This window comes from Gallinula chloropus (genome assembly GCF_964237585.1).
Source record: "Gallinula chloropus genome assembly, chromosome: 1".
Taxonomy (NCBI): Eukaryota; Metazoa; Chordata; class Aves; order Gruiformes; family Rallidae; genus Gallinula; species Gallinula chloropus.
This window is the reverse complement of record NC_140085.1, coordinates 25,860,391-25,883,075: the sequence shown is the minus strand read 5'-3', so window position 1 is coordinate 25,883,075 and position 22,685 is coordinate 25,860,391. Positions and strand designations below refer to the sequence as shown.

The following is a 22,685-nucleotide window of genomic DNA, read 5'->3' as shown; positions in this document are numbered from 1 at the left end:
GATGACATCATATGATCTGTACATCTTGTGAAAATGAATCAGCTCTACTATTATTAAAACATCTCCACTTGTAACGGCTGCATTGGCAGGCTGGTGTAATGAAGAATTTTAATCTTGATGTAGGATAAAAATCCTGGTAGGAAGGAACTCTAAAAACAAGATGAATTTCGCTGCTTGAAAACGAGATGCATTTTATTCCAATTTCTAGCCCAAGAGCCCAAGTGTGGGTTCAACACTTTCAGGTTCTCAATTAGAAGGTCATCATCACATCATCAATAGTTCCAGACTCACCACATCATCCTCCTGTTTTCCATAAAAAAAATCACTCTTGTCCAAAGGACAACTGGAAATGGCCAAATGAGATGATAAAAGTGGTATGTGAGACCTGAGCCAAGAACCATTTTGCTGTTGAGGCTTAAAAAAATATTTACATTAAGAAAGAAATTTTATGAAATGACAGTCCTTTAATAGACAACTCACAAGACTAAATTAGTGAAATTCTGTAGAACAAAGAGTGCTGGAAATCATTCTTCCATTTACACCTAAGGCGATCGCCCTGGATTTATTACTACATCTTGGGCTGCAAGCCTGAGTCTGATTTATTAACTACTGTCCCTTCTGGTTTCTTATCCAGGGTGGTAAAACAGCTGTAGAAAGCTGAAAAGAAGTTGAGCTGCATGTCTTGTCTTTTCAGCCTGTTTCTTATGTTCTTTTTGGTCTACAAACAAACATCTCTCAGGTCTCCTAAATAGATTTTCTGATGGACTTCCCAGAACGGACCACCACCAGTCTCATTAAAGCTTATTTATGCTACTTTCCTGCATGAATTAAAAAAAAAAGGCTCCCATTCACTGCTGATTTTATTTAGTTAGATCTTGTGCCTTGTGGTGGACATTGAATTGGAGTGACATTTTTGGCATCTAAAACCTACAATTAATAGTGGGACTGTGGAGAACAGTTTGACGCCTGCATCTGTTGCAGAATGAAAAGGGTTAACCTCTGTTTGGCTGTAGAGTATTGATTGAGGCTCACTCAAAGAAAATACAGCTGTAAACAGTTAGGAGTATTCCCTAGTAGCCGGTTTGTTGGGTTTTTTTGGGGGCAAGTCATTGAACTGGGACTCTGGAGGTACAATCTGTTTCCCAGGGATGCCACACGCTTCCTGCGTGATAGGAGGAGGAAGGTCACTAGTTGCTCTCGGTCTCAGCTCCCCAGCTGAGAATGATGCTCTCTCCCTCCTCTGCTTTTTTCCAACTTGCTTGTTTATATCTCTAGCTTTTCAGCAGGGTAACGTTCTGCTCTCGCCTGTGTGCTGACCACGATGGGTCCTGCTCTCTGCTGGGGCCTCTAGACACCACTGCGAACAGCTAATATGATTTTTCCCTTTATGCTTGTCTCCTCCACCTCCATCCAGGCTGCAGTTCCTGTGAGGTAAGATTAACAGCTGAAAATAATAATTTTAAAAAGAAACCAGTAAAGATGAAGACCAAGGGAGTAAAGATCCAGCAGGTGTGAAAAGTTGTGAAACGGGTTTGTTGTTTTCTGGTCCCGCAGGCTGATGATCTCATGCAAAGGTACCACATTTTGGATCAAGAAGGATTTGAGCCTGTTCCTTAAGTCAAAAGGGTGAACAAAAAGCAGCTTTGTGTGTTTTCTTTGTGCTAAGCACATTGTGAATATTCTTAAGCATTGCCACAAGGATTAACATCTCTGCATTTTAATGTGCCTGGTGCAGGAATGGAGCTGGAAAGTGGAGCAGGCAGGAATGGTCTCTCCGGGCGGTGGGCTCTGCTAGGTGTCTCTTTGAAGTGCTGCTCAATAGCTTTCTGTTACTCTTTCTTCCCCCCACCTCCTGCCCTTTTTTCGCCCCCTCCTTCAACAGCTTCTGGAACAAATCCTAATAGATTTCAGGTTTCTGAAATTCACTGGACTGCACTGTTTCATCTCCAAATACTTTTGCATGGCAGTAGTATAAAGAAAAAAAACCATGTGGACAGAAGTATGGAGTTTGGTATTTACTTTGGATCGTTAACCTGGTCTGTAAATTTGATTTGATCTCTCCTTTTTTTGTTCCTCCCCCCCACCCCACTTGTGTAATTTCAGAGCCCACAAAGAGACGCTGTCTTTTGCTGCTTCAGGATCCCAGCGAGAAATGGGAGTCTGAGGGACTGTAAATGCACCTGCTCTGTTTAAACCCAGCCAAACAGATAAGTGCCCTTTTAATTATCTCACAACAGTATTTTGGGTGTCGCTGTGCACATCATCTCTCTTCAGTTCGGTTTCAATTTGGGGAGCCCTGTTGTTTCACCATTGCAAATGAGTGCTCTGCAGTTCTCTTGGCTGATAACTCCCTGATGATACCGATATTTCATGTGAGCTAATTAATTAGCATCTGAGGCAACTACAGCTGACAGGTTGGGAAGTTCCCAGGGGGTCTTTCCATGCCCCTCCAGACCTGCCATCTCCAGCAGCTCTGTGAGGTTTGGGGACTCTGAGGAGCAGCTCTGCAGGACCAGACATGGCTGATGTGACCCATCTGAGCCTTAAATAGTCCTCCGGGACTCATTAGAGGTTTAATAACTGAACTTGGCTTGTTTGATTGAGAAGATGCTTGTGCAGGCTTTGGCGTGATCTCAGAGAAACTGGCTAACACTGCTGGCAGGACAGAGAGCTTTCTGCATGTGCTGTTCATATGTGTGTGGAGAAGGTGATAACCCTGGCTTCTTCCTGCCTGTTTCCAGGAGGGAGAATAGCTGGGGATGGTGGGAAGAAGCCCTTAGTTTATACAGGGCATCCGAAGAGGTATTGTTGGGGAGTTGTAACAAGAATTGTCCCTTCGAAGTTATGGGGACACACATGTCTGTGGGTGGAAAATAAAGGCTAGGAAGAAAACTTCTGGCTCCTTAGATCTGCTTCTATAGGTGACTGCTGCCTGCTCTTGGACACATCACTGCAATTATGAAGTAGTTCCAGAAATCCATAAAATACAGTCCTAGGTGCAGTGTGACTATGCAGTAGAATACAGCCGTGAGGCTGGGGCTGATGTTTGCCACACCTGTGACTTACAGTGGTGGAATAATGAAAAAGCCACTGAAGCTGATTGTGTGAGCGTGGGAGGACATGCCTGGCAGGAGGACGTACGGGGGCCAAATGACTCCGGACCTGTCTTGTCTGCTTTGCCAGGGTTAATTAGCAGTGCAAGATGTCTACTTTGCTGTCAGAAGAACTACAAATGGGTTTGCTGCAGCAAAATGGACTGTAGTAGCTGATGTGAGTTCATCTTACCTACCTAAGCAGAGGGTGAGTTTTGTGGGAAGGTGCCAGCCTAGGACCGAGAGGCTGGAGAGACACACCAGTGAAATAGGAGGTTACTGCAGAGCGAGAGGACTGGATATAGATCAACTTGTGTGACCCCTGAAGTGTCTGAAGTTCCTTCTTTTCTAGGAAAAACTTCACTCCTGCTGTTATTACCAAGAACATTTTTATATTAATAGAAGCAATGACATGACTGGTTATTAATGAGAATGTCCTGCCTTGCAATTGTAAGCAGGACTAATTCCTGACTCTTCCATACTCTGACAGTAAAAAGGCTTTCCAGAGTGTTAAGAAACATTGATGAAGCCCCAGTGAGAAAATCAGAGTTTGTTCACTCAGCAAGTATAGATGAGAAGTTAGAAAAGCTTAAATCATCTGTTTGCACCAATTAACAGAAATCTTTGCTCCTCAAAAAAAATCCCAAACCAACCAACAAACAAAACCATCCTCCAAACCCTTTAATTAATTTCTTTTACCCTCAGAGATCCCTAAGGTCTTGCAGATTGCAACTGGAAACAAGCTTTCTGCCAGCATGTCGATAATCAACGTTCCCCCAAATTATGACCCATTGAATTAACCCTAACCTGCCCAGTGCCAGTCTGGGCATCAAAGCTGCATTTGGAAAGGATATCCTCAAGTGTGGCATGTGACTTGTAATGCTCTGTGCTACTTGGCAGAAGAGGCAGAAAATGATAACAGTCCCTCTGAGGAGTGGTACTGATGTGAGAGATGATGCTGAGTTATTTGTACCTGTGGTTCGGTCGGTCCATCCAGCAGCTGAGAACAGATTCAAATAATCTTGAAAGACTTCTGCAAAAAAATTATGTCCAGAAAAGACAGACCCTGAATCCCAAACTCTTTCCTTATCTTACAGGTGAGCCTGGAGGACATTTGGGAGACAATAGCTGCTGAATGCATGAGCTTCTCCTGAGGTTAGAAAAGGAGCCATGGGGAAAGAAAAGAAAAAGGAGGAGGCCATCTTTCTGAGGAAAAAGATAACTTTGCTGAGGGCTTTCTCACTCCTCATCGGCAGCATGGTTGGCAGTGGCATCTTTATTTCCCCAAAAGGAGTACTGAAGAACTCTGGCAGCGTGGGTTTCTCCCTGGTTGTCTGGTTTGCCTGCGGGGTCCTCTCGATGTTTGGTGAGTGGTGGTGAGCTTTGTCAGCCTTCGCTCAAGCACTAGGAGGGGAGAGGAACCAGCACACTTCTGTGTATAAAATGTTGGGAGCAGAATAGACCAAAATTTCCCTGTTCCTACTGTAACAGAAACAAAGGTTTAGCAAGCCTGATGGGGCGGGGGGCGGAGGGGAGTCACCAGGGGTCTTTAGTTCAAATTATTGCCCTGTGGTGGCTGAGAAAATTTCATGTGAGTCCAGGGAAGAGGAGTAACGATGACTGCAGATGGAGATAGCATAGTAGTCTCTGCCAGGAGAGCTGGGCAAAAATGAAGGGATTCAGTCTGTAAGGTGGAAAAGAGACACAGGCATCTGACAGACACTTGTGAGGTCAAGGGCGATGCAATACTTTTTGTGGACACTGTGAAAAGGGCAAGAAGTGTCAGTCTCAATGCGCTGTAAGGGATCCCCTCTCTGCCAGTGAGGAGAGAGCAGCACTAGAGCAGACTGCCTGGGGAGCTGCACAGCACCCACCAGCCGGGAGTGGGTGTCTGGGTGTCTGTCAGAAACTGTTTGGGTATGTCTGATGCTGCCTCAGAGCAAAGAGACGGAGCAGATCAGTTCAGCCCTGCTTTCTGTGTGCTACTCTCGGCTCAGTTTCTAGCATTTAGTACCTGTCATTTCTCATGGAGGCTTGACTTCTTGACAACAGTTTTATTCTAATTCTGAAATAACTGAGCTCTTAAAGTTACTGTGAATAAATCGTATAACTTTTAGTTATATTAACTGTATAAAAGCCCCACCTCAGAAGTGCTCTGAAGGTGCCGTTACCAGAACTGCAAGATCACTGGACTTCTCAATTCTTCAGAGAAATTTGGTGTTTATTTCAGTGGGTGACTTTAAGCTTGTTCTGTAGTAACCTAGAGAAAAAAACCTGTAGTAACCTGGAGAAATCCTCCATGTGGAAAAGCACCACCTTGGCACTGTGTTGTGTGCATCCGAGCTTAGAAATTGGGACATTTAATCGTGGATACGGCAACAACTGTGGTTTTGCTTTTAATGTGTGCACACTGGCATTGCCTGCTGCAGACTACACTGTGAAGCACAGGTCTCCTTGGCTGCACGTGTGGGATGCAGCCTGTGCCTGCCTGTCTGGGGAACGATACGCTTTTGCTTAAAGAAAGATCTTAACACGTAGTATGAGCACGGTGTTTCTTTCAGCTGAGCAGAGCAATAAAGGATGATGTATGTGCTGGTCACATAGCCCACGCTCTGCTCTTGGAAAGGTTTCTTCTTTCTGCTGCATCCTTTGATAGCTTCTTCTGGAAGGGCCTTGGGAGCCTCTTTATCAAGCTATTGTGTTTGGTACCCAAATTTGTTGGTTTGTTCATCCTTTTTAGCAGCTTGATGGCCTCCCCTGATCACTTCTCTGATGCTTTTTTGCATCAGATCTTTTTTTTCTGACTTTTTTTTTTTTTAACATTCAAAAGGCCTGCTGTCTTTTAAGCTTTTTCTTTCAAGCATGGCATTTATATGAGTCCCATAGCTTAAGTTCAGCAAAGCACCTACATGCACACGAAGCATATACAGCATCCCACAGGAAAAATGAGAGGAAGTTTCTGCCTGTCTCCAAGACTTTAAATAGGGATTCCATGCAAATTTGCCAACAGAGAAGCAGGAAAACATTGAGGTCCTTGTCATTGGCATGACTTGCATGTGGCACAACTGCCATGGGACCTGGAGGCACCATGTAGCACCACCAGGTTCCTCTGTGCTCTGCCTCCACAGCTGCCTGAGCTGGGTGAAGAAGTAGATAGCATGGCTAGAGATGATCTTACCCACAGTGTCACATCCCAACGGTGCTCAGCCCCATTGCAAGGAGAGTTGTGCTCGAGGAAGCAAAGTGTTCTATGGTTTCCTTCTGGGAACAAGGGATGTTTGACCTAGTGAGTGTATCCGCTGTATGCAGGGCTTCAGATTCATACTTCAACATGTTCAAATGGTGTGATGAACTGCTCTATGGAGAAAGCACAGATGGGATTTTCCTGGTGCAGGCAGAGGCATAAATGTTTCTGTCCACTGAATTTTAAGCTGCCTTTTCTAACACACCTCTCCCAATGTTTCTTATGCCCTAGTGCAGGGGCATCAAGGTGCAGAGGTGCTTGCGAGAGCCGGCAGTCCCCAGGTTTCTTGCTGCACTTGTAGGTGAACACATGAGAACAGATGACCAAGCCTCTTATGTGGATGTTTCCCTTCCTCTGCACCACCAGGGATGTGGTTTCCTCTGGTGGCACATCTTACTTTTGAGAGAAGATGCTCTTCCAGGACCTCTGTCCAGTATTTTCCAATGAAGGAATATGTGAAGATGCAAGATAAGGACACAGGAATGTGGGTCTGTGATCAAAACTGTGATTGAAATGATCAGTTCAGCCGCCACCTGTCAGCTAAACTGCTGTGAGTGCTTTGCAACCAGTTTTATGCTGGTCTACCTGCAAGGAGAAGCCAGAGAACCCAAACCTCCAGGGCAGTTTCCAGGAAACTTCTTGTAGTTTCACACAACGTTTCTTTCAAACACCTTTTCATGTAACTTTTGTGGAGGATTCGTACTGTTCACCAGTGAATTTCTTTCATTCTGGCTGAAAAGCGAACTTTAAAAACACTTTAGCACACAATAATAGGGAGAAGAGCGGTCCTGCTAAACCCCTTTTTCTTCCTCTGATTTGCTACATATTTTAAACAGATTCATTGAATCCCTGAAGAGTTGTCCAGAAAAAGAGAAAATCCATGGTATGATTTAATCAGGTCATTTCTACCTGAACTTTTCCAGGTGCCTTGTGTTATGCAGAGCTTGGGACAAGAATCACCAAGTCTGGAGGACATTATATCTACATTTTGGAGACACTCGGCCCTCTGCCAAGTTTCTTATTTCTGTGGGCAGAGTTTTTTGCTATCAGGTGAGAGAACTGTGTGTGTTTTTCTTTTGCTCAGTGCTGTGATTTAAGAAAACAAAAGTTACAGTGCCTGGTAACAACAGTCTAAAGTGGTTTTTAAAGGAAACGGTAGAAACAATCTGAACATTTCTTAAAGATTTTCAGTGATAAAAGGAAGGAGGCGTGGTGAGGAAATAGTTACCTGTGTTCAATGCAATCTGTAGTTGAAGAACATGCCTCTCCTTCCCTGGCAGCTGGTATTCTCTAAGAGCTGTGGTATTTTTCAGAGACTGACAATAGGTATCAGATTTATTTGAAATCTTCTGTTTTCATTGTGAAACTTCTGATTCTCCTGTGGAAACAACTTTGTGGTTTAGCACTGAGTTAAATACTCTACATTTCTTCTTTTTTAACTTTAAAAGGAAAGTCATCCCCTCCCAATAACCTGTGTCCTCCATGTAAGCTGAGATGAAGCAAGACATATGAACCACACCATGTTGCTCCGTGTGATTGATCTCAACTTCAGCTTTCAAGTTGGGAATAAATCTTCCTGCAGCATGTGATTGTAACCTATGAAAAAGACCCTATGGGAAGGCACCATTGGCTTGGGAGAACAGGATTAAGCTGGGTTGGGAAACTTTCCCACCCTGAGTATTGTGCAGTTTTTCATCGTGACAGCTTTTGGCTATCTGCACACTACAGCTTGTGCTTGGTTCCTCCCTTCCCAGGCCTGCCAACAGCGCTGTAGTGTCACTGGCGTTTGGACGCTACATGCTGGAGCCCTTTTTTGCCCCCTGCGCAGCCCCTCTCCCTGCTGTGAAGCTCGTGTCTCTCCTGGGGTACTGTAAGTACCAACTTTCATGGCACTGACAATCTTGGGGCCTCTCTGCCTCAAACCAGGGGTGCCTGCAGGGTGTTACATTTTGGGGTAACTGTGGGATTGGGACCCTCTTGGACACTCAAAACTTCCTGATCCAAGGCACTGGTTTGGGCCACTGTATTCTCCAAGAAGGGGAACAGGCCTCTCTGTTGACCAGCTGGAGCCCCAGGGCAGGGGATTGTGCCAAATCCGGGCGTAGAAACTGTTCACGTACAATTGTGCAAATACCACCCACCCGGTTTACAGGTCAAGTTTTGGGGTCTTCACCTGGTGCACCCAGCCTGTGAAGATATCCTGGGCTGGTGTGTGCTGGCACTGGGACCGTTGTGAAGGGGGGTACTGAGACATACTTCCCTGCAAACTCACATGTTCCCCCCAGGCAGGGGTGGATCCCCCAACAGGAACCAAGCTCCTGGTTGCTCTTAGGAGTGTAGCTCAGCTCCCCCTCCCAGTGCTGTACGCTGGGCCACACCTGTAATGTCTTCCCGCATCTCTCACCTCCAGCATCCTCTCTGTAAAGATGCAGCCTTCTGCCCGGCATTCCTAGGGCAGGGAGTGCTGCTGCTGTTTTCTCCTGTGGGTGTTGAACATGGGTTACAGTTGTAACGTTGTGGTCTCCTCTCCAGACATGGTCCTGACCCTCAATTCCTGGAGCGTCACCTGGAGTGCCCGGCTGCAGACAGCTCTCTCCGTTGTCAAACTCCTGGCTCTCGCACTCATCATCGTGCCGGGGATGATGCTGCTGGCCCAGGGTAGGTGTGCCGCTGCCTGACCCAGGGAGGGTGCTTGACATGCCTGCCTGTCACAGCTTTTGTCAGTCACTAGCAAGGAGTGTAGCACTCCTTCAGCTGGCAGGAGCTTTCTCTGCCCATGTGCTGGATGTGAACCAGCTGGGAGCTGAGACCGTGGCAGTTGGCACTAAGATGCATCATTGCACTGGTTCACCCAGCTCAGCTGTGCTCCAAGGCTGGGAGAGCCTTGTGTGAGCCTACCCAGCATCATGCAGGGACCTTCCTCTGCAGGTGTCGGACTCACCTGTTTCCAGCACGGCTTGAAATCCTTCCAAAGCAGCACAAATTTGGTAGACACTGGGGATGTGTGACAGCATCCCATGGTGATGTGAGCCAGCCATGGCTGTGTAATGAGTTACCAGCCCTCAGCTGAAATCTGGTAACTGTGTCTCTAACCTTCCTGTGGCTTAAGCTAACAGTTTTTAACCTCCTAATTGTCACGGGCAGTAACTTAGTTAACTTACAATGGACTCAGACTCGTGCAGGATTGCACATCCAGGTTGGGGAAAAAAACCCACCAGTAATTTCTTCTTGGAATGAAACAAGAGTACTGGCTTTAACCCAAGCCACAGTTCATGGAAAAGCTCAAGGCATTCCCACTCAAGAGATGGAGCCTGTTCCCTCTTCACTCTGTTACCTTCCTGTGCAGAGGAAACAACACAGGCAGTAGTCTCCACCTTGGTGTTTCTCTTTGATGTCTGGAGCTGGCTCCTTTGAACATGCAAAAATCCCCTCAGGCTGGCAGCACTTCTGAACTGAAGGACTACCCTGCAGCTAGAAATCCTGAGCCATTATTGTTAGGAATGCCTTCAAATGACAATCTGGAGCCCTGGCACCCTGCCTCTGTCAAGGAGGGTAAGTGCTGGTGACATCTGGAGGGAGAATTCACCGAGAGACCCCCGATATGACAGGTTGTATTTAATGTGACTCACAGGGGACTGCAAATCACTCATTAATGTATTGCAGGCAATAAATCCTTTTTATGTGCCATCACTTATCAGCAATCATTTTAGAACATTAAAAGACTACCCTGATGGTAGGCCCACTCCCATGTTTTCTGGTTTAGTGTTCTTCAAATCTATTTTCTTTTTGACTTGCTGTTTTTCATACTTAAAAATCAGTTTTTTGCTTTGAAATGATTTTGCCTGATTCTGCTGCCTTGTTCTACCTTTTTGGCTATGCTCTTCTTTTCCTCTTCTGTTACCTTCCCTTTGGCTCAGGTATGTTTTAGAGACTTGCTGGGCCAGTGTTTCAAACTCAAATGCCCAAATCTCACCACAGAGCCCCTTGCAGAGACATCTTCACAGAAGCGGCCTGAGTTTCTCCACATGCTCTGAGCCATTTCATCTAGGAGAGCTCTGCACCTTTTGCTTTTGAAGTCCTTGATGCAAAGAACTGCAGACAGGCAGACATGGAATCCAAACTTTGGGCCACCCAGATTTGAAAATATTGGAAATACATCTCCTTTTGACCGCGTTTTTTATTGGTCTCAATTTGAATGAGAGGCCGTTGGGTGTTTTCTCTCACTTCCCTAGGTTTTGGAGGGGTTTTTTTGAATTTCATAAAATATGGTTTATATTCAAAGTCCTTTTTTTGTTTGTTTGTTTGTTTTTGTTATTTCAAGCAGGGAAATTTCAGGAAAATCAGAGGAGCTGGTAAAACAAGCTCTTTATCTGAGCCACCCCAGTGGCTGGCAGGGGCAGCAGCCAGGGAGTGTGCTGGGAGTGAGGGGCTGGGCTGGCGGTCCCCACTCCCTCCTCTACCCCAGTTCCCATGCTCCGACCAGCATGGGGCTGGGGTCAGCGCTCCAGCAGCAGGATCAGGAGGGAGCACAGCGAGAGCTGAATTAGCTGCCTCACTGACTGCATCACATCAAAGAGGAGTGTGTGTCCAGCTGCTCAGGGGGCTGGCAGGGGGGGAGGGGAGTCAATCTGGCAGATTCATTTTGGGCAGAAAGAAAGGATAGGACAACTTGGTTCCTCTCATCTCCATGACCTCCCATTCCCACAGCAAGCTCTGTCTGAAACAGAGCCAGCCGTCACCGTTGCCCTTCCTGAAATGTCTGGATGTAGCTGGATGTGGGCTGGATTTGTTCTGTCACTGTGAAGTAAACACATCAGCACAGCACTTCAAGTTAAATCACTGAAACAAATCTGTACACCTGGCTCTAAGGAAGTCTCAAACACTCTTCCCAGGTCTGGGCAAGAGGTACAAGGTGTTGTACCAGTGGTAAGGAAGCCCACCTCTGACGTTCCCCTGCTCCATGTCTATTGTTCATATCTTTTGCAGGCCACACTGAAAACTTCCAGGATGCTTTTGACAGACAGTCACTGGTTTTGGATAAGCTGCCCCTGGCTTTTTATGCAGGCATGTTTGCATATTCAGGCTGGTAGGTGTGATGGGAGGGTGCTTCATGGGCAGCAGACCGGTGTTTGAGAGGTGGCTCAAACTTCATCGCTGTCTCTTCCCACTATGCAGGTTTCAGACCAGCTTTGTGCGTGAAGAGTTGGTCAGACCTGAACGGTAAGGATGGGAAGAAGTTGTCTTGGGTTACCAGCCTCTGGGGTACTATAGCTTCCCCAAATGTGGTACTGGAGCAGATAAATTTGTGGGTTCACCTAACCCATGCCATCTGCAATACTACTGTGCATAACAAGGGATAACAGCTAGTTCTTCATGTGTCTCTCTTTCTCTCTTGTAGAAATATCCCCCTGGCTGTCATCGTGTCTGTGATCACGGTAATTGTGGGGTACATGCTCACCAATGTCTCCTATTACACTGTCCTGGGAACACAAGATGTTCTGGCTTCTCCTGCTGTGGCTGTGGTGAGTTGCCACTCCTACCGTTATCTTTCTTCAGTGTGGTCAGCTTATGCTGAAGGGAGTTGTCATGGCAAGTGTTTCAGAGATAACTTTTATATGAAATGCTTTATTCTTTCTAATCTCTCTGGATTATTGGGCAATGGTAACTTCTAATCTTGCCAAAAAATAATGAAAAATAACCTGCAGATGACAGCAGAAAAGGCAAGATTTATGAGTTACATTTTACTCCTTCGATGGAGGAAGTTCTCTTTCTTTTGGATTTGAAGTTGTTTAGAGATTACTTCATGATCCTAAAGTCACACTTGCTCTTCCTCTAGAGCTTTGTGCAGCGAGCCTTCAAAAGCCTGATCTCTGTGGTGCCTGTCCTTGTGGCATTGTCCTGCTTTGGAACCATGAATGGAGGAATCTTCACGTTTTCAAGGTCACATCCTTAAGAATTTATTACTCTTTTGGCTTACTGAATTGGAGGGAAGCACCAACAACCTGTGCAACTGCCCACCCACATGATGGCATTTTAGCCACTCTTGTGGGAAAAAGAAGGCCTTTGACTCCAGGGATGTCAACTACAGGATGATCCCTGTTGGCTAAGAGTCTACCCTATTTCTGGCCAGGTCCAGACTTTGGGCTGGCCACAAACAAAAATTTCTATCTTCTCCTGCACCCTTCAATTTAAACCCCCAGTTTAAAGTGAAATGTCAATATTTCTGGTGAACTAGAGACTTTGTTGACGTTGGCAGCTGCTCAGCCAGACCAAGTCTTCTTTTGCTGGGTTCACCCAGCTGCTTTGCTGCAGGACATCTGGCCAAAGGCAAACTCTCCCTTGAGGTCTTTGCTTTGAGGTCAATGAAATGTTATTGGGGACAGGCTATTTCTAAAGCAGTAGTTGAGGCTCAACATGTCTTGTAGCAATAAGAAAAGCTTTGTTCCATGGAAAAATTATCTTGCCAGCTTCACTGGCTACTACACTGCATGTCCTTATGGGAACTTTGAAATTGGAGAGCAGGGCAGAGCTCATGGAGAAGCACGTTGTGCTGGTCCCAAGGAGCTGAAAACTCTCTGGAGCCAGTTCTGTTTCACAGCTTTGATTGCAAAAGGAAAAATCAGTTGATATGAAAGGGAAGTTTCATAGCCCAAAAGCTAATGAGATATTTGATCCATGACCCTGAAGTCCCGTATTAAACACAAGTGCGGAGAATCCTCCCCCTTAGCTCCTCTAGATAGTGATTTTCTTTGAGGATGAGAAGTCCCTGGACAGCACAGAGGATCTGTGTGTCCCTATCACCTTTCTCTCCCCCATACTGGCACCAGTAACATAATCACTGCAGAATATAAACAGCGATGGGGCCTCCCTGGCTCCTGGCCAGCCACACCCCTGCAAAACCACAGAGACAGCAATAAAACCAGTTTTACAGTCATGCCCCAGCTGCTTTGGGCCCTGCTCCAGCCCAGCTGATGCTCTGGCATGGTTTGTTTGTGGATATTAATTTTATAAAATTGGATGCAATGCCTTCTCCCTAATTGCCCTTTCATGAGTAGAAGAAGGGATGGAGGCAAGGGGCTCTCTGCTGTCCTTTTGTAGCTGCTCTTGTGTGTAGCTGGCCTCTCGGCACCCTGCCAAACTACGTTTTCCAACAGCTGGCCAGAGGATTGAAAATCCTCTATTATTATATATATATACACACACACACACACTGCCCCCCCTCCCCCCCAAGACTGGCAGTCTTTTTCACAAAGAGTTGAATTTCATGACCCCTCCACTTCCTACTGGAAAGATTAACCCTTTCTCTGATGGCAAGAGACTTTACTCGCTTTTGTTTCCAGCCTGAACTCATTCGTGGTCACTTTGGACTTGCTGAAAGGTTTCTGCTAATGGGCCACCCAAGGGGATGCTGTCAGTGGTCCTGCTGGTGGGCTGAATTCATTGGTCCTAGGAGAGCTGTGGGAATTCAACATTGAGTTTTTCTTCCAAATGCCCCAAAATTGTGGCTAAAGGCAGAACTGTCGCCTTGAAAAGAGGCCTGTGCTGAGGGGGGCCGTGCTTTCTGGCCTCAGGTTGGTCCAGCTACTGATCTTCTCCTTTCTAGTCTGGATGTGGGATGCTAACACACAGGGCTCTGTCTTTTCCTAGAACTCTGTTTGTGGCTTCCAGAGAAGGACAGTGGCCTCCTCTCTTCTCCATGATCCACATTCGAAGGCATACGCCCCTTCCTGCTGTCATGTTAATGGTAAGGAGATTGGGCTGTGTGACATACCCTGTTCTTGCAGTCTTGAGTTTCTTGCAAAGCCTGGAGAAGCTGAGGAGGTTTAAAGGGTGTTGAGATGCTAAGTCAGCTTAAGAATGTGTAACACTGGAAATGGCTGCAAAGTATTAAGACCCCTTGTGCCAGCTGTGGTATCCAAACCTACTTCCTCAAAGTCCCTGATTTACAGCCTTGACAACTTTTTAAAAAGCAGTGTCCCTACCATCTACCACAGCTGCTGCTTGGTATTGTCCCATGAAGACATTTCTGCCAGGCTTTGGCTATTTGGAAAACTGAAGTTCCCAGGTGTGGTGGAAATGCAGGGAATGAGCATTTCTAGATATGCTTTTGGTTTTGGTTTGGGGTTTTTTTCAGCAATGGTTTAATGCCATCCTAAATGTGCTGCAGTACCTCTTGCAGCTTGGCTGACCTGCTAAAACCTTAGTGGGTATTTTGTAGGTAGCCTTTATACTGGCAGTGTAGTCTTTTGGATCATGCATGTTTTAATTGCTCTGCCTAGGACATAAAGCATCAAAGATGCTGTTAATCTTGAAAGGACTGATCCTTTCTGTAACACATCATAACAGTGTGCTAAGGCCTTTTGCCTTCAGTCTGTGGCACTGTTTTGTAGAGTTCTCTGACCTCCAAAGTGTTGGGGGGCTGTGAAGTGCTGCCAGTGATTGCGGGGGGGCTGGAGGAGGTGATCCACGCTTACCCTTTCTAGTCTGAGGACTGCAGTAAGGTTTTCATGACTGCATTTTTATCTTCCCAATGCTCAGTTCCCTTTGGTTACTGCCATGGTGTGTATTGGAGATATCTACCATCTACTGAACTTCTTCAGCTTTTCCCGATGGCTCTTCATAGGATTAGCCACCCTCGGGCTCATTGTCCATCGCCACCGACACCCAGAGCTTCACAGCCCGTTCAAGGTAACTGTGGCATGTATCTAACAGCCAGGAACGTGCAGGCTTGTCCTTTCTCTCTCTTATTAGCAAATAATTAGAGCATTATGTGGCCTCGGGTGCCTTTAGGCTCTGAGGGGTTTCCACCCCTATTGCTCAGTAAGGCGTGTGGAGAGCTCCCAAAACTGTCTGATGTGCCCAGCCAGGCAGATGTGGTAAATCCTGTAAACATGGTCCCACATGGTGTCACCAGTCACACGTGTAAGATGGCAGCCTGCTCCAGGGGGCTGGGAACTGGGAGGTGTGCAGAAGGCAGTTCCCACATGTGCAACCCGGGGGCTGTGAGGAGGAGGAACTCTTGCCTGGTGGTTATTTCAGCTGTAGGTAAGGCCCAGCTCTAGCTGAGGAGCTGGAGGGTGTCAGGCTTGGGAGAAAAGAGCGTGGCTGGAGGGATCCTGGGAGCAAACCTGACTGAAGGCATGAAAATAGTGTGTGGTGTAAAGCAGCTCATGCACAACTATTGCTGCTGCAGGGCCTAAGAACGTGCACAGTGTGTGTGTTAGCGTGTATACTGCAAAGCATAGGACACCATGTCCTCTTGTGCCTTTCCCTAGCCGCCAGCTCGACCCCTCCAGTGGCTTTTCCTACACTGCTGGGTGCTGGGAGGTTGGACTTGGCACTGGAGCAGCTTTCTTGCTCTTGGGGCACCTTTCCCACTGCAGACAACGTGCAGAAGGGGTCTGGCTGGGTCAGTGCTCGAGACACACACAGTTTGTTCCCGTCTCTGGACATGCCTGCACTGTGCCTCCAGCCAGGTCCTGGGGAGGAGAAGGAGACCTCTGAGGCCACAGGCACTGGGCAGCTGATCAGCAAGAAGCTCAGGGGACAGAAATGCTTCCTGAGGCTCCAAGGCTCCTCCCTGCCATGAGGCCTGATACCAGGTTTGGGGGAATTTTTCTTCTGTGTCTTTGCTGGAGACGGCGTGCTCAGCAGAGAAGCTGCCTGGTTTGCTGGCTGGTGGCCCTTGTGTACTCACCCAGACCCAGATTTAAAATAAGTTCCTCTTTTATTTTTTGGACCAAACTTGTCAGGGAAGTTCATTAGTGGACGGCATGGGTGATGTTTTCAGGTGGTGAGATTTTGCCTCGTTTTGTTTCAGACAGAGATTAAGGGTTCCTAAGGGACAGACGGACACGAACACACACACACACTCTCTGACTTTTTATAATCACTTGAAACCCGCAGCCCGGTTATCTGGACGAGGTAGGGGCTGCGCGCAGGTGGTGTGGACATGTGCTGCGCTCTAGTGGCCAGAGAGACGTCATCTTCTGCCACTACCTTACGGAGAGCAAGTCATAAAATACTTGCGGGTCTGCTGATACATCTAATCGATAGCATTTTGAGTTAAAAATGGTAAGGAATACACCCATAAGAGGAGGAAGAAGGTCCTCTCACACACCACCTCTCAAGCAGACGTGTGGCATGAGTGCCATGCATGGAAGTGAAGCTGTCAGGGATGTTCAGGATGGAAAGACAGCAAGAGCACAGAGGTTTGGTGGCTGGATGGCTGTGGTCACTAGAGCAACTGATCTCTTCCAGCTCAGCATGGTCAGCATCCAAAATAGGATCTCTGTTACCAAAAAAGAAATTGTCACCCTAGGTGAGACCAGCAGCTCCTTCGTTCTGTCACCCCTGGCAAGGATTAACTTAGCTGAGGTTGGGTCCAAAGACTGAGGAAATATTTCAGGGTTTTTTTATTGTAGTCTTCCAATTCACTTCCAATTTACATACAATTCCTTCAAAGTGGAACTGGAATTTACCTCCAGATAACCCAGATTAATTGCTCAGCCAATGGGGTAACGTTGAAGTGCTGATTGCATCTTTGGTCATGATGCTCATGTTCTTTGCTGCAGGTGCTGTGGAGTTAGGGAATCTTGTTTATCCTGTTTTGGCCACTATAAGTCTCAAGCAAGCCAGAGGCAGGTCAAAATGAGTCATGAGTCTTATAATGAAAGTACACTTTGACTCAAAGTGCTGCTTCTACTCTTGGCTTCAGATTTTCCACCAGCAGTTGCCACAGGTGGCAAGTTAGGTACATGTGTGTGTGCATGCACAGAAGCAGTGCATTCAGTGAGCAGTGGGGTACAGGTGACTTCTCCCCCTGCTTGGCTTCCTGCTGCAAGCAAAGTTTATGTTTTGATGCACACAAATGTAGCGGGCGTGTGCCTCACGGGGAGCTCTGGGTTCCAAAGGTGGTACAAGTCAATTTTTGTTCTGTGCTTCCTACTCCTGGATTGTACAGAAACAGTGTGCAGGATAGCTGTGTGATTTTCTTCTCATGTTCTTTAAGATGGAGAAGTCAATACAGCGTGTGGTGGCACATATGGAAATTGATGTGCTACAGCCAACAGTTTTGCCTGACTGTCCTCTGTGCTCTTCCTTCCAGGTTCCTCTGTTTGTTCCTGTCTCTTTTACCATCATCTGCCTCTTCACCGTGGCAATGTCTTTCTACTCAGACCCTGTGAACATCAGCTTTGGATGCATCATGGTTTTAAGTGGTTTTCCAGTCTACTACCTCATAATCCATAGGCAAATGTCAAGTCGTTGCCGTAGCCCATTTTGTAAGTATTGAGTTTCAGTACTGTGGATCTGAATATGCTCAGGGATGGGGCTGTTGGTTTGTTTCCAAGACTTATCTCTTAACACATTGTTCCATGACCAGCAGACCTTGTGAAACCTAAACCATGTCCCCTTCCACCCCTTCGATGGCTTTCCCAAGACACAGCCTCTGCAGCTGAAGAGATGAGGGGTAGGCTGTGCTGCAGGTGGCTGGCAGCCTGGCACGGGCTGTGTCTGCCTGGCTTGGGAATATGTTGATAGGACAGCTTGATGCTTTGCTTTAAAAAAGACAGGGCTGAGGTCTACTAACAGAAGGAACAGAGAGGGACACTTTCAACCCCCAACCCTGATTTCTGCTAAGCATTATCATGTCTTTGGGATCACCAGCTCTTGGTCAAATTTGTCTGACACAGAGACAAGATCAAATGTTAGGATGGACAGACTACTGGGCAGACACTGTAACCCCCTGCACAAACATACTTGCTGGAAAGTTGGGGAGAGCACTGGTAGGAGATGGCAGTGCTACCTGAGGGCTATCTGTTTGGTGAAGAGGCTAGCATGGTTTTTGGACACAAACATGGGTGTGTAAATGAAATAAATCTCCACTCCATGCAATGTCTAGCACATATTTCCTTTGGGCATAGCCTTGGTGACACAATGAGTTGCTCAGAAACAAGAGCCCAGTTTGGAATTTAACTTATAACTCCAGTTATGAGTCTGTCTTTTGACTTCATGTTAGACTGATGTGTATCAGTAACCACTGAATAGAAGAAAACATGCATCAGGAAACAGATACAGTGATCTGCTAACATGAAGTACTCCAGCCATCAGTGATGATTCTCTGATTTTCTTTCATATCTCAAGATTTCCTCTGAACCAATCTTTCTTCCTCTTCTCCCCCTTCAGATGATCTTACACACAAACTACAGTTACTCCTAGAAGTAGTCCAACAAGAAATCAAGACTTACTGACAAAACCATCAGAACTCACAGGAGAAGATGAAATCATAGAAGCATAGGATATCCTGAGCTTGAAGGGATCATCAAGTCCTGGCTCCACACAGGACCAGCCAAGTCAGAGAATGTGACTGAGTGCATCATCCATCTTCTTGAACTCAGTCAAGTTTGGTGCTGTGACCACTTCCCTGGGGAGCCTGTTCCACCCTCTCAGTAAAGAACCTCTTCCTAACATCCAACCTAAACCTCCCCTGCCACATCTTCATACCGTTCCCCTGTGTTCCATCACTGGCCACTAGAAGTCTGATTATTCCATTTCTGACAACTTCCATTCTACCCAAAGCAGGGCAGGCTCTTACTCTTTTAATTACTGTAAATGAGGTTGAGCTTGAACCAAAACCTCGCTGCCAGTGTTCCTGTGCTTCCCAGTTGGGATGAGCACGTCACATCTGTTTCTGCCCTTTTCTTTTTTAGCCGTACAGTCTAGTTCTCTGGAATGAGCTTGCTTTTCCTGCAGAGCATCTTCAAAACCAAGTTTCTAGGCTAGTCCTCAATAAATTAGTGTGTCTCTGTGTGTGTATAGCTATGTACATAAACACTATTTTTTGTTTTCCTAACTTGTTAAGTAGAGAGGAAAGGAGCAAGTTGCAAAACGTAGGAGTCCAATACGTGGAAGCTAAGTGCAGGTTTCCAACAGAAGTATTGTATTAAGCCATGTTGTGGACAAGCATTATGAAGGGAAGTGGGTGGGGAGAGCAAATTAGAAATAAGGTAGAGGAATTGGAAAGGAGGAGGTGGGGGGTAGGAAAGTGCAGGTTTGGGTCAGTGATAAGATATTGGAAACCCCTTGGAAATTCAAATACTAAAAAAGTGAGGTCAGAATGTTTTTGCTTTGATTGTTATGTAAGTTGAATGAGTTTATTTTGCTTTGAAATAAAGTTTCCATTTTGAATCTTCTTTTTCTGAAATGCTATTTCAAAAGGTACATTTTGTACAGTCGGCTAAATGCCAACAGGAATATGATGAAATAGATCCTGATCCCTCCACCAGCTCCCCAGCCCTGCTCCTCACCCCGTTACTACCACTGAAGTTGAAAATTCTGGTTTTGTTCCAACTCCAGTGAAATACAAATCCTCCTTTGGTTTGACATGAGACTTGGATGTCAAGATGAGACTTGAGCAGATTCCTGAATAAGAGTATCTTCTGGTGCTATAAGAAGGCATGAAAGACTTCACATCAGAGCTTTAACTTTAAATCTGCATTCAAATGACTTTCTGAATCGATACATAAATGCTCATTTGAACTACTGACATAAGAAATGCTTCCGTTAGTAGGTTACTTTGGTTTACATTATTAATGTGGCAATTTCATGTCCGGATAACACAGCAATTACCTATTTCCAGTCCCTTAATTGTTAGTCTTTTCCTAAAAGATGGGAAGTAGTATGCTGAGACTCCTCTAATGACTGCTGGAGAGGGGAAGAGCAGAACATGGAATGTTTTTCATCTTTTGTATCGAGCGTTTATGTACTCAGAGTAAAACCAAAGTACCATTAACAAACCCAGTGTCATCTACCAAAACTTGTAAAATTCACCATCAAGATTTAGAAATAAAGGAGTTGTGGGTTTTTTTTTTTCCCCAGAGCATTCGAGAATGATTATTCTTGTTATGGCTGCTTTCCCTTCCTGTGCTAAATTAAGCTGGGACAGCAGCAGTGTGGTTGCAGGGCTCATTTCACCCCTCCTCTCCTGCAGTTTAATTTACAAACTGCTGGACATTGTCCAACAGGAAATCCATTCTTACTGGGAAAACCATCGCAACCTACAGGAGACGTTACCAGCTTTAAAGTGATAGTGAGGTTTCATGTGAGATCTGGAAATGTCTCCTGGCCCCCAGATGTGGGTCAGTCCACTCTCATGGCAGGCTCTGCTGAAGCTGAACCCCCAACACACCTTTCTGCAGCCTGCTATGGCTGGCTCCCAGTGTTGGTGGCTGGGAAACCAACCTGCTTTACAGAACCAGGTGATCCCTGTCACACCACCACCATACACCCCCTTAGGTACCGGTTTGGGGGATTTTCCACACCTTGAGGTAGAAGCGTGAGGCACTGCCAGCCTGGTCCCATGCAGCAGGGACAAGGAGCAAGGGAGCTGCTGTGTGCCTGTGGATAGGTATGTAGGAAGTAAGGTCTCTTCATCTGTTTCCTCTGAAGAGAAGAAGGGAACAAGGATTGAAATTCCTAGGGACAAAATAAGCAATCCTACCTGCTGGACCCCAACAGTTTCTTTACATGTAATAAATCCTTTGGCATATGCAGGGAAAGCACACTCAAGTGCCTCTGCTGACTCTGCAGGGAAATGGTCTTGCAGAGCTATACACAGGATGTCTGCTCAAAGACCTGTCAGATACTGGCAATGCAGACAGACATCGTGCCATGGATATAGTTACAGTAGAAATCAGAGCTTCAACAGCTCCATGGACGACATTGCAGTTAAAAGTGATAAAAAATAAATAAAACAAAAAGAAAAAAGATGTTCAGAAGGTATGTTTAGAGTGAGCTGAAGTTTCCAGCTTGTGGCGAGCTGTTTGTTTTCAGAGAGGCAGGAATGCTGCTCCCAGCAAAGCTATGTAAGCATTTTCTACCAAGCCAGAATGTTTTTCCTAGAGCTGATACCTTGTCCCTGGCTGAGGCTCTTTGCTTCGGGTCAGAGGAGTATTTTACTGGAGAATTCACGTGTGCAAAACTGAACCTGCAGATCCTGATCCTTAAAATCTCATCAGCCAAAGGGAAGCATAAAAGTTGAGCAACTGTGAGCTGAGAGCCAGAGGTCAAAACCAGTCAAAAAAGGTCAGATGGGGAATAAACAATTCAACTCCACAATAACATTTGTGGCTTTTTTTTGTTTAATACTGTGTCTATAAAATGCCCTGAGAGTGCAGTTTTTCCAGAAACTGAAATGGACATTAATGCTTTAGCTGCTACCGATCTGGTCTGACTTGATCACTGGGAACTGAATCTGTTCTGGGCAGTTCAACTGAATGTAATGTGTGTAACGACAAGAAAAAGGAGCATATTGGAATGTTTGCATCCCAACAGGTCTGTGTCGTTAGTACTACTTGACCTGTTGTTAAGCTTCATGCTTCAGAGCGCTGCTAGGAAATGCTCTCAGCCTTTTAGACTGCAAGGCTGGAGGTCAGGCTCGAAAGCTCCTGACCCTTCTCTGCTTTCTGCTGGGAAGAACAGGGTGGAGGCTCAGACCCAGAGATAACAGCAAAACAAATACGGGGGCAGTGCAAGAGTTCTACGTCGGCTGACTGAGGCTGCCATGCAGAGCTCTGGGCTTGGCTTCCCCTGGTTTGGGTTGCTCCATGTTGCGCTGGGTACTGTGACCCCTTCCCAAACAGCAAGGTAACCGACACAGAGAGTGCCAGGAGAGATGCTCCTGCTTTCTGCATTGAGATTTGGGGTTTGCCGTGCAAGGCAACGCCAGCTCTTGGCTTCCAAAGAGCGATGTTTAGCAGAAGCTGCTCCCAGCAGGAATCTTGAAAGGAGAAGATCCTGAATTTCCCTGGCTGCTGGAAGGATGGGAGGAATCAGGGCACGGCAAGCATTGGTGCACAGTGACAGGAGCTGAGCACTGGGGTTCATAAGGATATTGATTTTACATTTTATTGATGATCTGCTAAAAACCACCCGCCGTGCCTGGCTGCTCTGCTCACACCTGGCCGACGTGCGTGCGTATGGTGCAATAACCGGAAGGAAACTCTCCTCCGCTGCATTTCGCAAGAGCCCGTCGCTAGTGCAGAGGCATCCATGGCGTCCCCCTGGGAGAGGCTCGGTGAGAGAGAGGTACAGACATGAAGTTGGGAGTTCACCAGGAGCGCTCACAGGCCAGTTGTATTTTATTTCTGATTTCCTGTTTATTGCACCCTGGAGACCTTTCCCATGTGCATGTGGCTGATGCCATCAGATCCCTGGGGTGGTGGCTGGGCAGCCTGATGGCAGGACTGTGAGAAGGGGAGCTGGGGAAGCGGCACGTGGTGGGCTCTGACAGCGTTCCCGGGGTGTTGCTGAGCTGGGAGGAAAGGCAGGAGGGGAGGTAGAAGAAATTG

At 46.4% G+C, this 22,685-nt stretch overlaps 1 protein-coding gene across 1 annotated transcript; it reads left to right on the top strand.

The window, feature by feature from the left end:
- Window positions 1-4,262: 4,262 nt before the first annotated feature.
- On the top strand, window positions 4,263-19,529 carry LOC311198217 (cystine/glutamate transporter-like; the record flags this gene model as incomplete). The annotated part of the gene is made up of 12 exons (XM_084272117.1): window positions 4,263-4,458; window positions 7,260-7,386; window positions 8,091-8,206; window positions 8,869-8,994; window positions 11,323-11,422; window positions 11,512-11,556; window positions 11,735-11,858; window positions 12,173-12,276; window positions 13,984-14,080; window positions 14,875-15,024; window positions 17,444-17,618; window positions 18,523-19,529. 12 exons carry the CDS (start codon window positions 4,263-4,265, stop codon window positions 18,585-18,587), a joined length of 1,425 nt encoding a protein of 474 aa, XP_084128243.1. The 3' UTR covers window positions 18,588-19,529.
- Window positions 19,530-22,685: the final 3,156 nt, after the last annotated feature.